Below are 11,063 nucleotides of genomic sequence, written 5' to 3'. Positions count from 1 at the left end.
TGGACTCAGACCAGATGTCCATGGGAGATGGCAGAAACCTATCACAGGCTTGGCTTAGAACCCTCTGCCCCAGATGAGATGATGTCAGGGCTGACCAATTGCTGTGAAGATGCCCCGATCCAGGCCCCTAGGAACAGAGTGTTGGGAGCATCCTGTACCACGTTAGGGATCTGAGAAGTGGCAGGGAGCGCTCAGGGGGCTGTCTCAGATCACAGTGACCCCATCCTCACCGCGGTGGGGGGGGGACTATCCTTGACAGGCAGAGGAAACAAGAGTGGGGTGGGGAGCGGGCAGACAGGACTGGGGCCCCCTCATATGGCAGCAGCAGAGTCCAAGCCCTCGGGGAGGCAGCCCGTGGGGGGAGACAGCCCCCTTCCCACCTCCGGGGCAGCCTCCGGGACCCTCCCGTTGTCTGCCGGGACCCCGCCGCCGCCCCCATCCCGCAGCCCCGCGGGCACGGGCGGCGCGGGCGGCGGCGCGACCCGGGGGGCGGGCGGGAGGCGGGGCGGGAGGGGGCGGCGGGCCGGGCTCCCCGGGGGAGGCACCGGAAGGCGCCCGGCGCTGATTCATTGCAATAAATTGTTCCCATCGCGGCGGGGCTCAGTCATCGCCGCCCGAGCAGGAGTGGGAGCAGCAGCCGGAGCCACCGCCGGGGAGCGAGGATGAAGATGCAAGCCGAGGTGATCCGCGAGGGCGAGCTGGAGAAGCGGAGCGACAGCCTTTTCCAGCTGTGGAAGAAGAAGCTGGTGGTGCTGACCAAGGACAGCCTCAGTCTCTTCCCCGACGGGCACAAGCGGGCCAAGGGCAAGGAGCTGGGCTTCGGCTCCATCCTCAAGGTGGACTGCGTGGAGCGCACGGGCAAGTACATCTACTTCACCATCGTCACCAAAGACCGCAAGGAGATTGACTTTCGGTGTCCGGACCAGAGCTGCTGGAACGCCTCCATCACCATGGCCCTCATCGACTTCCAGAACAAGCGGGCCATCCAGGACTTCAAGAGCCGCCAGGAGATGGAGCAGGCGGCGGGCACCCAGGAGCGGCGGCTGGCCCGAGCGCCCTGAGCCGCCGCCGCCCGCCCGGCCGGCCCGGCCCCAGGTGAGCCCGCCCGGCCCCTCGGCGCTGTTGCCGCGGCACTTCGTGGGCTTTTCGCTTGATTTTTTAAATTATTTAACTTTCCGCTTCGGGCAGCCGGACGGGCGCGGGGCTCCCCTCGCTCCCCGCAGCCTTTCTGGTTGGAGGGACCCGCTCTATCCCGAAACCGGGCCGGGCTGCCCTGTCCCACCGAGAGCAGGGCTTTCGGGGAGCACTGCCCTGTCCCACCCAGAGCACGGGGTTTGGCCCCTTTCCCGATGCATTGCGGGGAATTTTTGTGGGAGCTGGGCTTCCTCAGTGTGCTGAGAGGACGACGCGGGTTGGTGGGGAGTATGAAATGGCACTTGGCAGTGCTTTCTTCACAGAATCTGCTAAGAAAAAATAAATCTGTGAAAATAAATGCTCAATGCTTACTCTCCCCCTTTAAAACCCCCCATTCCTCCCATTTCCTGCCCCCCCCCCCGCCCGCCCCGTGCCTTGCTGTGCTGGCCTGTTTAACTAACCCACATTCTCTTGCTACCTTTAGAGCATACCACTGGATGATAAACCAGATCGAGTGTCTTGGACTGAAATGGGACAGGGTACCAATGAAGGAAAGCAAAGAAGAGAGCTGGAAGCAGCTTGGTTTTCTCCAAGCCCGTTGTGGCTGCTGAGCAAAGAGCCCTGAGCTTTGCCTGAGATGCATAAAGAAAAACCAAAGACTTTCGTACAGGACTTCTAGCGAAGCGTCCACGTGTTTTGAGTGGCACAGCTTTGTGAACTATTATCTTCTATTTATGAGATGCAAAGAAGATTCAATACTGACTGGTGGTGTTAAACACAGTTTAAATTATTTGTAGTATCTATATTTGTATTTATTTTGTTGAATGTCTTTCAGCAGTTACTGGTCTTAATATTGCTTTTGCATTAATGTGTCCATTCCAAATAAATTACTTGAAATGTTCACTTTTTATTACTGTACTCTGGGCTGCAGTAACTTTTGTTGAGGCAGATCTGTGGATACAGCAGTGGTGAAGTGGCTTAAAATGAATGGGTAGGGCTTGGCTTTTTGGTGCCCTGGACTGCGCAGTGGGGGTGGAGAAAGCCCAGACAACCTGTTTGTGTTTGACCTTGTCTCCTGACCAGGGAGGGAAAATGTGTTGAGGTTCAGTTCTGGTCAGTGGTGGAGATAGGTGGCCTACAATAACTTGCAGAAGTGCTCCTCTAGAAGCTCTTTCCCATAAATCGAGTAAGGGCAGCCGGAGAAGGCACAGGAGCTCCCTGCCATGGGAAGATGCTGCTCTTTGCAAATGCCCTGTGTTCTCCCCCAGCCCCCAGAGCTTAGTGCTGTGCTAAGGCACAAAACTGGATTCTTGGTTTCGGAATAGGAGCACCAAAGCTCCATGGATTCCTCAGCTTTGTAGCAAAGCAAGTTAAACTTGCTTGCCTCTCCTCCTTCATCTCTGCAGTCTCTAGGCAGAGTTAAATGTCTCCGGGATAACTGAAAATGGAGGCAGGCTCTTTTCCTATAGCACCCAGACCAAGACGCTTGGAGAAAAACTCAGCTGATTTTTTGGATAAAAGTTCTGAAGTTTTCTTCTCTGAAGCTCAATTCTCACTAACCTAGGCTTCCTTGAGAGCAGTGCTGCAGCACAAGTCTCAACTTTGGCAGTCAGGACTGTGAGCATAGCACACAAAGTACTTGCTCCAAAGTTGGTAATTTCCAGCAGGTAATTTCCCCTTCCCAATATCAGCGCAATTATTGCAGGAGCCTTTGTACTAGAGGAAGTTGCAAAATATGTAATTACATAAGCCTGCAGTAAGAGCAAGAGAGACTCAGTACAGAGGAGGGGGGCAGAAAACCTGGAAGGAGGGTTGGCCCAGATTCTGGAAGCGGTGGGGAGGCTCTGATACTGCAGCCTGGTACATCGGGGCTTTGCATCCTCCTCGCTTGTTGCCGGCAGCTCGTGCACAGGCAGCGTTGCACATGACTGAGCTGTGGATGTCACAAACCTCTGGCCACAGCATTTGAAAGCCTTTGGCCTCAGTGCCCACTCTAAGCCAAGAATGCTGGAGATGCATTTATTGTAGCAAAACACCACTCAAAAGCAGATGTGTTTTACTCCCCATTCTTCTTGGTACCATTTCAGGAGCTGAAATGAAAGGCCAAACCAGTGCAAAGGCACTGGCTCCTAATCCCTTCAGTTTCAGTGAATCCAAGCAGGAATGCTGCCTGACAACAGCTGAGGGCTGGGGGCTGTTGTCTGCCATGACAGCCGCTGCTGTGGGGTGGAAAAGGCCCCCAGTTGCTCCAGTGTGGCTCTAAGATTTTTGCAAACTGATCTGTCCCTTACTCTAGATAGAAATGTTGACAAAGTGGAAGGATTGTTCAAATGGTTTTATTCTAGGTTTACGGAATCAAAAATAAAACTCGAGAATTTATTTCTATGGAAAAAATAAGGGGGTTACTTTCTTGCAACTGTTTTATTGCCTTTTCATCTCTCCCAGTGGGATTTTACTCTTCAAGAGGTAAACAAACAAACCTAAATTGACCATTAGCTGTAAATAGCCAAAGGAGGAGATTCCAAATTGTTTATATAAAATTCCACCAATGGTTGGACCCACCGTCCGGGTCAAGGGCTGCACTGAGGCGCAAATCCCAAGCATGGCACCTAGGAGAGATGACAGAGACACACAGGGTGAGAGCAAGTCCTGGCATGGAAAAGCAGAGAAGAACACACAAAATCCCCTTCATCCCTGATGCTGCTCCGCCGCAGTAGTAGCAAGTCACTTCAAATAATTTCTTGCATTAATTTATAATGGTCCGGTTAGGGTTTGTTCTGGTTAGGGACTCCTGCAGGCACGGCGACCAGTTTCCACCGGGAGCTAGCTCAGCTCTTCCCTGAGCTGCGTGGGCAATCACAGCACTGCCCAAAAGGCAAGGTGGGTGCTCACCATGGCCACTGATCACCAGGGTCCAGGGATGCCTTTGGCACCAGAAAGGTGCTGCTGAGTATCACACCTGGCAGAGCTGGTAACTACTGTATGGGATTAGGGCTGGAGAGGTAATTTCTAGGGTCATGTTTGAGCCTCCCTAGCAAATCACACAGATTCTTCCAATCTCCTAATTACCTGAGTGGGACCTGCTCCACCCAAGATACTAGTGCCACTAATTCTCTAGTCTGAAACAGAGAAACAGCCCTCTAGCAGGCGTGAGAGGGCTAGGCCTAACAAGGTCTTTAAGATTAAATAAATAAAACCACAGATAAAGGCAGAACCGCCTTGAGATACTCCCCCACCTCCCTTTAACTTTGCAAAAAGAGTGGATCCATTTGGATGGATATGTGAGCCCTTCACCTGGCTGGGCCGGTTCCCCTTCCAGCAGCCCTTACATTTGCATCCTTAACAAGAACCCAACAGATGGGGAAGCACCTCCAGTTTGGCAAAAGCGAGGTTTTTTTCCACGTGCAGACAGATGGCCAGGACATCCCCTGGGACACAAGGCTGTCCCACACACCCCCCACGTGCTCTTTGTTTAGGACAGCTGTCATGTTCAGAGGAGCAGAAAATATCACTAGCCCCCAACACTGTGAGGAACAGCAAGCTGGCAGTGTACTCAATAAATTGATGCCCAGCTCTGAAATGATGTTTGAAATTATTTTTTTTTTCACTATCAGTATGATTACTTGGGCTGCTGGCATCAGTTTTCCACTAAGACACATGCTGAGGTGTTGTCACCACACACCCGGTAAGGATGAGGAGAATGCTGTCCTGTATGTAAGAAGTGGAGTAAGAGTGTGATATTTAACGTGGGCAGCCACGGAGAAATGATCTCCAGCTCCCACAGAGACAGAAGAGGCAGCCAGGTGTTCGTGTAATGCTGGGCAGTGACTGCCCGGCTTTTATCAGCGTGCTTAAAATACTTGTGCAGTGAGCCCAGGCCAAGGGCGTAACCATGCGGAGAGGGAAATCTCCCGGGAAGCGCTGCCGAGTGCTCCTCCCACACATGGGAACACAAAGGCGATGGGTGGGACCTTGCCTTGACCCTTTGCCAATGGGAACCATCCCACAACCACCGAACTCTCTGGGCAGGTTTTGCAATTATTTTTTCCCCCTCTAGGTATTTGAATTAAACTAAATCCTACGTGCAATTGCCAAACTGGCTCTTATGATTGAGGAGGCACTTTTTCCCTCCTTTCCTTTCCTTTCCATTTCCCTTTCCTTTTCCCGTTCCTTTTTTTTTTTTTTTTTTTTTTTTTTCCCCCTAGAGCAGAAATCCATCGTCTTAAAAGGCTGGGCTCTCCCTCTCCACTTCTCCAACATGTTGCTGAGAAAGATAAATTCTGTTTAATGGGCTTAAATTAGATCCCTCGTATCAGACGCCCTCAGGCTTTGGGACATTGTAAATCTCCGCTCTGCAGCATGGCCGTAGCTCTGTGGCAAAGCTGCACATGTGATAGATTTCATTTAAGGCAAGACCTTTAACTGGGACAAGTCACCGCATCAGCAGAAAATTTCCTGCATTGCATCCCACAGCTCTGCCAACGCACATGCTCACCTTCTTTGCCATAGCTATCCCACCTTCTTCACCTTTCCTCCTCTTTTTCTCCCTCTCCAGCTTTTTTCCATTCCTTTTTCCCATACCTGGTATGACCTGTGCCAGCTGGGACCCCATCTTCTCCTCCCATCCCAGATCTCCTCTACTCCTGCAGGTTTCAGGGCTGGGTGCTGGCGGCCCTCCAATGCAGGTGACTCCTTTCCAGCTCACATCCTGTTGCCTTGCTCAGATGATGGTGCTGGCCCAGATCAGCCACACGCCCATGGGGCAATCGGGTTTAACCATTAGGTCACTGTCGCCAGTGGCTGCCTTTGAACCCGCAAAGCTCAAGCAGAGCTGGGGGATTCAGTGCCCTGAGCCCTGCCTGGCTGCAAACTCTCCTCCTCAGGTTCTGATGCACAAATAAAATCAGGATACATGGGCCCGTTACGCACAGAGGCTCTGTTGGGCTTCCTGCCTGCCTCCCTCCCTCCGGAACGGGGTTGGGGGCGGAGGGAGGCAGATCTGTGCAGGAACAAGATCTCCATTCTTGGGGTAGGACCAGGGTTGACAAGGAATGCTTGTGTGAATGAATGCAAGTCCCCCTGGGCTCAGGGCTGCCCTCCCACCAGCTCACGCGTTCAGCTGAGCAGCACGTGCGTGCGTATGGGGCTGAATTTTCTCTTCCTGCCTTTGAAGATGAAGAGAAGGGGGAAAAAACATAAAGGGAAACTAATTAAATAATTTCTGCTACCTTTGCTTCTGCACAAAGCCTGAGCTTTTTTGAGCAAGCAAAGAGCAAGCGCCAAACTCATCAGCCTTGGAAGGAAGTGACCTTGGATCAGATCTAAAGCAGGCTTATGGGTGCAAGGGATGGTGCCGTGCCGCCTCCCACTGCTCCCTTTCTGAGATGCCTATTTAAAATGCAAGGATGGGTGACTCAATGTGTAGCCAGGGCGGACAGGCTACACTCCTGCAACGCCCCATCCATCCCAGCCCCGTGCTGAGATGGATACCTGAGCTCAGCCCAAATTCCAGCTCCTTCAGAGAGCCTTTTCCTGACCCAAAGGAAAAACACCATGGGTTCTTCAGGCTGGAAGCTGACCAAAAACACCAGGAAAAGATAGCAGCAAGGCTCAAAAGTGATGCTTCCAAAGGCAAATTCTCAGTTTGTGATTTCCTTGCATTATATAAAATTGTTGCAAGTAAGTGCTAAGGTTTTCAACACAGCGACAGCAAAGCTTTTCCATAAAATCGTATTTCCATGCTCTTAGGAAGGGGTTCTCACGTGCCACCAAACCCCCTCTCTTTTCAGAGCTGGTCTTGGGTTCGCAGGGGAAGGAGCAGCCTTTAGGCTGCTGTCTGGGTGGAGCAGCCTGTGCGGGGTGCCACCCACGGCCAGGGATGGATAACAGGCATTTTAATGGCTGCATTTCTCTGCAAGACACCCACGCCATCACGGCTGCAGCTGCTGTGGAAAGGCAGCCTGCTGGCACTGCTGTGTCAGGCATTCCTACCTTCCTCCCGGACCCTGCCCGGTACATCCAAAACAAGCGTGGGACCATTAGTGCCTCTTCTCCCAGAAAAGTTGCTCAAAAAAAAAAAAAAAAGCACAGTTTGAAAGGTGAGGGCCAGGAAGGAGTGGCAGAGACATGGTTTTCCCCCCAGTGCCAGAATGCTCCGTGCCAGAGCATCCCTGTGTGGCATGCCCAGTTTTGAGCCAGCTGTAACTCTGTGTTTGTAGTAGCCCTTGGTATGACATCAGCCCAGGATGGACAGGCAGGGGAGAACCCTCAGTAGCCCGTGGCATCCCCTGATGACCTGAGACCTACTCCCGAGTATCTGCACAGCTGTGCAGACTGCCTCCATCCTGCCCTGCAGCCCTGCTCCATCATGGGGAGACCATCCATTCCGCCAAGGCACAGGCTGGCCTAACAACATGTGCAAACAGGAAGCAGGGTGAGGCAACTAAACCCATTTTTCTCTCTGGCCAAAGCTTGCCTCCGGGCTCCAAAAGCTAAGCACTGCTCTGGTTTTCCTCACAAAACCGCTTTGAGAAGAGCCTTGATGAATTCCAGCTTGGTTGTATGTCCCAAAGCCGCTTGGTGCCCTTCCTCCCCGCGGCTCTCTCTCACATGAACATTGCTCCAAGTCATGAAGCAGCAAATTTTCTTCCTGGCTGAGCAGAAGGGCTGAGACTCTTCCCAGGGAGGTGAAGTCTGGGGATAAATGGTCCTCACAGGTGGAAATAAACCACTTGAAAATCACACGCTCCCGGCATTTGTAGGAGATGTAGTGGGTCAGCTCTACAAATAAACTACTGAAGTGATTTTCACAAAAGCTCTTCACCCAGAAGCATCTCAAAAGTGCTTTACAAACTTCACTAATGGTCTGTGCACACTACAGTTCCCATTCTTGGTAGGGTCTGCACAGAGGTATCTGCTCAGACAGCTGCTAGGGAAGATGAAGGGTGCAGACTGGCATCCCAGAAAGCCTCAGCTAAAGCAGAGATACTCTTGGGTGTCTGCTCTGGGAGCAAACCCTGAAAGCGCTTGAGCAAAAGACATCAAACCGGGTTAAACCAGCTCCATCCCCGCACAAACTCAGCCAGGCTCCCATGACAACAATGTAGGCATATTTCCTTCCGCAACAGAATTAAAGCCCCAGGTATAAAGATTTAAGTGTCTACCACTGCTGTCGTGCACAGAGAAATACAGGAACTCTGACTGAAACAAGGGCAAAACAGAGAGAAGGGCAATTATTGTATCAGGCAAAGCATGTTTGCAAGGAGTAATCCAGAATCCCCTCCTGAGATACCCTAAGTTAAACGGTGTGAACAAGCAGCCCTCTCTGACACTGTCACAGTGGAAGAGCAGCACTTTTTGGTTTTTTAAAGCATACCTTGGCTTACCGTGGAAAAGAGAGTTTGAGAAAGCCTTCCCTTTCTGTGCCCACCACTATGGATGCCAGCAGGCAGCACAGGACTGGGAGCACTGGGTCATGGGATGCTTGCTCACGGCTGCTCAAATCCATCCTGTGTTAGCCCCACCAGTCCCATTCATCCAGTGCTCCTGATGCCCCAGTGCTCCATAGTTGTGGTGGGAGCTGGGAAGTGCCCAATGGACTCAAAACTGAGAAAATATCAGTCTGGCCTTCTCTTATGAGTCTTACCAGTGTCGGAGGAGGGCACAGCCTTGGTGAGGATGCTGTCGGTGATGGTGGCCAGCATGCTGAAGGCAAACACCAGCGGCACTGCAATGATGCAGTAGTGCCACACGGTCCTCATCAGGGCCTAAGGGACAGGACATGACAGACCACAGGTCATTAAAGAGCACAAACAGTGACTTTGTGTCAAGAAACAACCTGAAAGAAAATCACAAGTCAAAGCCATGACTTAGGGAAATGGTGGGAGCCACAAATGGTACGTGGTGGTGTGGCTTTGGCCACTGTGGGGTCTTTCACAGCCTGCCATTTGTCTGCAGTGAGTTATTCCAAGCATGCAGGGCAAACGATACCCTACAATCTGGCAGCACGTTTCCCCAGCACTGCTGTGGGTATTTTTAGCATCTGGGAATTAGTGACGTCCCTGCACCCTTCCCCCTGTCTTCTGTTTTCTGTCCAACTCCCGAGGAAATGTTGAACAGCAGATGTATGTGGTGTACTTCAGGAAGCTTCCATTACTTATACAAAACAGCCTAGAGAAGGCTTTTTGGTTCATTATCATAAATAATTAAAATTAAATCGAGCCTGTCAAAATAAATGAGCATGGTGCATTATGTAACACCGTACCTTTGGGATTTCTAATCCTGTTCTGCTGCTTCCCTGCTAATAAATTCACCAAATTCAATAATCTGGAATATGTTCTCTGGCCGTGAGTGCACATTAGCGAGCATAATTAGGGAGAGTAATGATTTTGTTATTGCACATATTCTTAGCGGAGACATCCCTCCAGCTGTTTAATGCTGAAACAAAAGCGGTGAGGCTCCCTAAACTGTAGGGCTGGAGCAGCTTCCAGCTCATTCACAAGCCCTGCTGGTCAAATGAATGGATTTCTCTGGGGCATGGAAAGGAAATTCCCCCTTTATTCCAAGTCTCCTGCCCTAACCCATGTCTCAAGGTGTGTTATTGTGGCTGGAGAATATTTCTGTCACTGGTTTAGCCAGAAGTTTCATTCTCTGGAGTTCTCTGTCCTAAGATCTGGTCCCTGCCTCTCGGCTACAGAAGATGGAGGAGCCCAGGGACATTGCTCACTAATGACTTGGAAATGTTGAGGTTTATTCCTAGTTCCCCTCTAGAGTCACAAACAGCCAGGTTTTTCTCCTCAAAGGGGCTCTTTGCCTAGGTTTTGCTTAAGATCTAGGCACTTCTGATTAAGGAACCAGAGAACAAAGACAGAGGAACAGGTATTTGGTACATAAACAAAAGGAAGGGGAGTAATTCCTTGCTAGGGCAAGTGTCATTGCAGGACAACATTGTGGAGCTCCTAGAAAAAAAAAATCAGTTTTAATCCCTCGTGCTTTGTACAGCCTCCCTCATGGGCTGGAACAAGAGAGCAGAAAAGAGCAGAGGCATATCTGTGTTTCCTATAAAACAAGGGGAAATGGCTCCTCACTTTCCTGGGGCTGAGGGAGAAGCAAGCCTGGCAGAGCCCCATCTTTGCTACTCCTCAGCTGCTGGGTGGTGAGTAGTTTTTTTGAGGTGAGCAGATCTGAAAGCATTTTTTAGGTGAGAGGAGGCAGAATCAGGAGCCTCAGCAGACAACTCAAAAAACAAATGCCTGGGAAATGCAGGCAGTGAGGCAGGATGAGGCACAGCCATGCCTTCATACAAAGGGAAGAACTTCCCCATTGCAACTGCCAAGCCTCCTACAGCCCTGCCCACGCTATCCCAGCTCACATCTGCAGATCAGACACTGGTTCTTCCCTCCTCTCCTTATCCAGGTGTTATTGCCGAGCTCCCAGCCCACCCCTTCCTTGCTCCAGCTACCTGTTGCTGGGATCATCCTGCAGCCTCTTCCCAGCTGCAGCTTGTGCTAGCCTTCCAAAAAGGCTTCAGCCCACCTCCCCTCCCTGTGATATCAGGATGGGTTCTGGGCTGTCTTTTATTAACATCTAGCCTTTCTCCTCACTTCCACCCTTTGGGAAGGGGAACTGCTGCGTTTGGAGGCCACATGCTGCAAGGGCACAGCAGGTGGGACGCTCCTCCATCAGCAGCTGCGAAGCATTAAAAGCTTCACCAGTAACTTCTGCACTCGAGGCTGCTGCTGTAACAGCACTCATCCCCACTGAGACAGAAAGCCACCCCAGAAGCGGAAGTTTTCTTGGCAGCCACTTGGACAGAGCACTTTGTAACAAGGCGTCCCAGCAAAGAGGACTGCAGCTGCATTTGCCTATGAATAGTTCTCATGGGAAGTCACTGCTGACCGTTGTCCCCAGGCCCGTGCTGTCAGGATGTC

At 51.4% G+C, this 11,063-nt stretch overlaps 2 protein-coding genes across 6 annotated transcripts in view; one reads left to right on the top strand and one right to left on the bottom strand.

The window, feature by feature from the left end:
• The first annotated feature begins 568 nt into the window (after positions 1–568).
• Positions 569–2,037, top strand: PHLDA2 (pleckstrin homology like domain family A member 2). Its single transcript, XM_040067689.2, has 2 exons — positions 569–1,095; positions 1,619–2,037. The coding sequence occupies exon 1, from the start codon at positions 663–665 to the stop codon at positions 1,059–1,061; it is 399 nt and encodes a 132-aa protein (XP_039923623.1). The 5' UTR covers positions 569–662; the 3' UTR covers positions 1,062–1,095; positions 1,619–2,037.
• Positions 2,038–3,509: 1,472 nt separating this feature from the next.
• Positions 3,510–11,063, bottom strand: part of SLC22A18 (solute carrier family 22 member 18) — a 60,321-nt gene continuing 52,767 nt past the window's right edge. For all 5 annotated transcript variants that reach the window (XM_040067436.1, XM_040067438.1, XM_040067433.2 and 2 more), the window contains 2 exons: positions 8,780–8,900; positions 3,510–3,743 (listed from right to left, as the gene is read on the bottom strand). In XM_040067436.1, coding sequence (XP_039923370.1) covers positions 3,556–3,743; positions 8,780–8,900 — 309 coding nt within the window. In that variant the 3' untranslated portion in view covers positions 3,510–3,555. The remainder of the gene's footprint in view (positions 3,744–8,779; positions 8,901–11,063) is intronic.

This window comes from Hirundo rustica, chromosome 6 (assembly GCF_015227805.2).
Source record: "Hirundo rustica isolate bHirRus1 chromosome 6, bHirRus1.pri.v3, whole genome shotgun sequence".
Lineage (NCBI taxonomy): Eukaryota > Metazoa > Chordata > Aves > Passeriformes > Hirundinidae > Hirundo > Hirundo rustica.
Note: the sequence above shows the minus strand (reverse complement) of the source record. Positions and strands in the feature narration are given on the sequence as shown.

Excerpts from the sequence above, each read along its gene's own strand:
- PHLDA2 (XM_040067689.2), top strand. The coding sequence starts at position 663 with ATGAAGATGCAAGCCGAGGTGATCCGCGAGGGCGAGCTGGAGAAGCGG.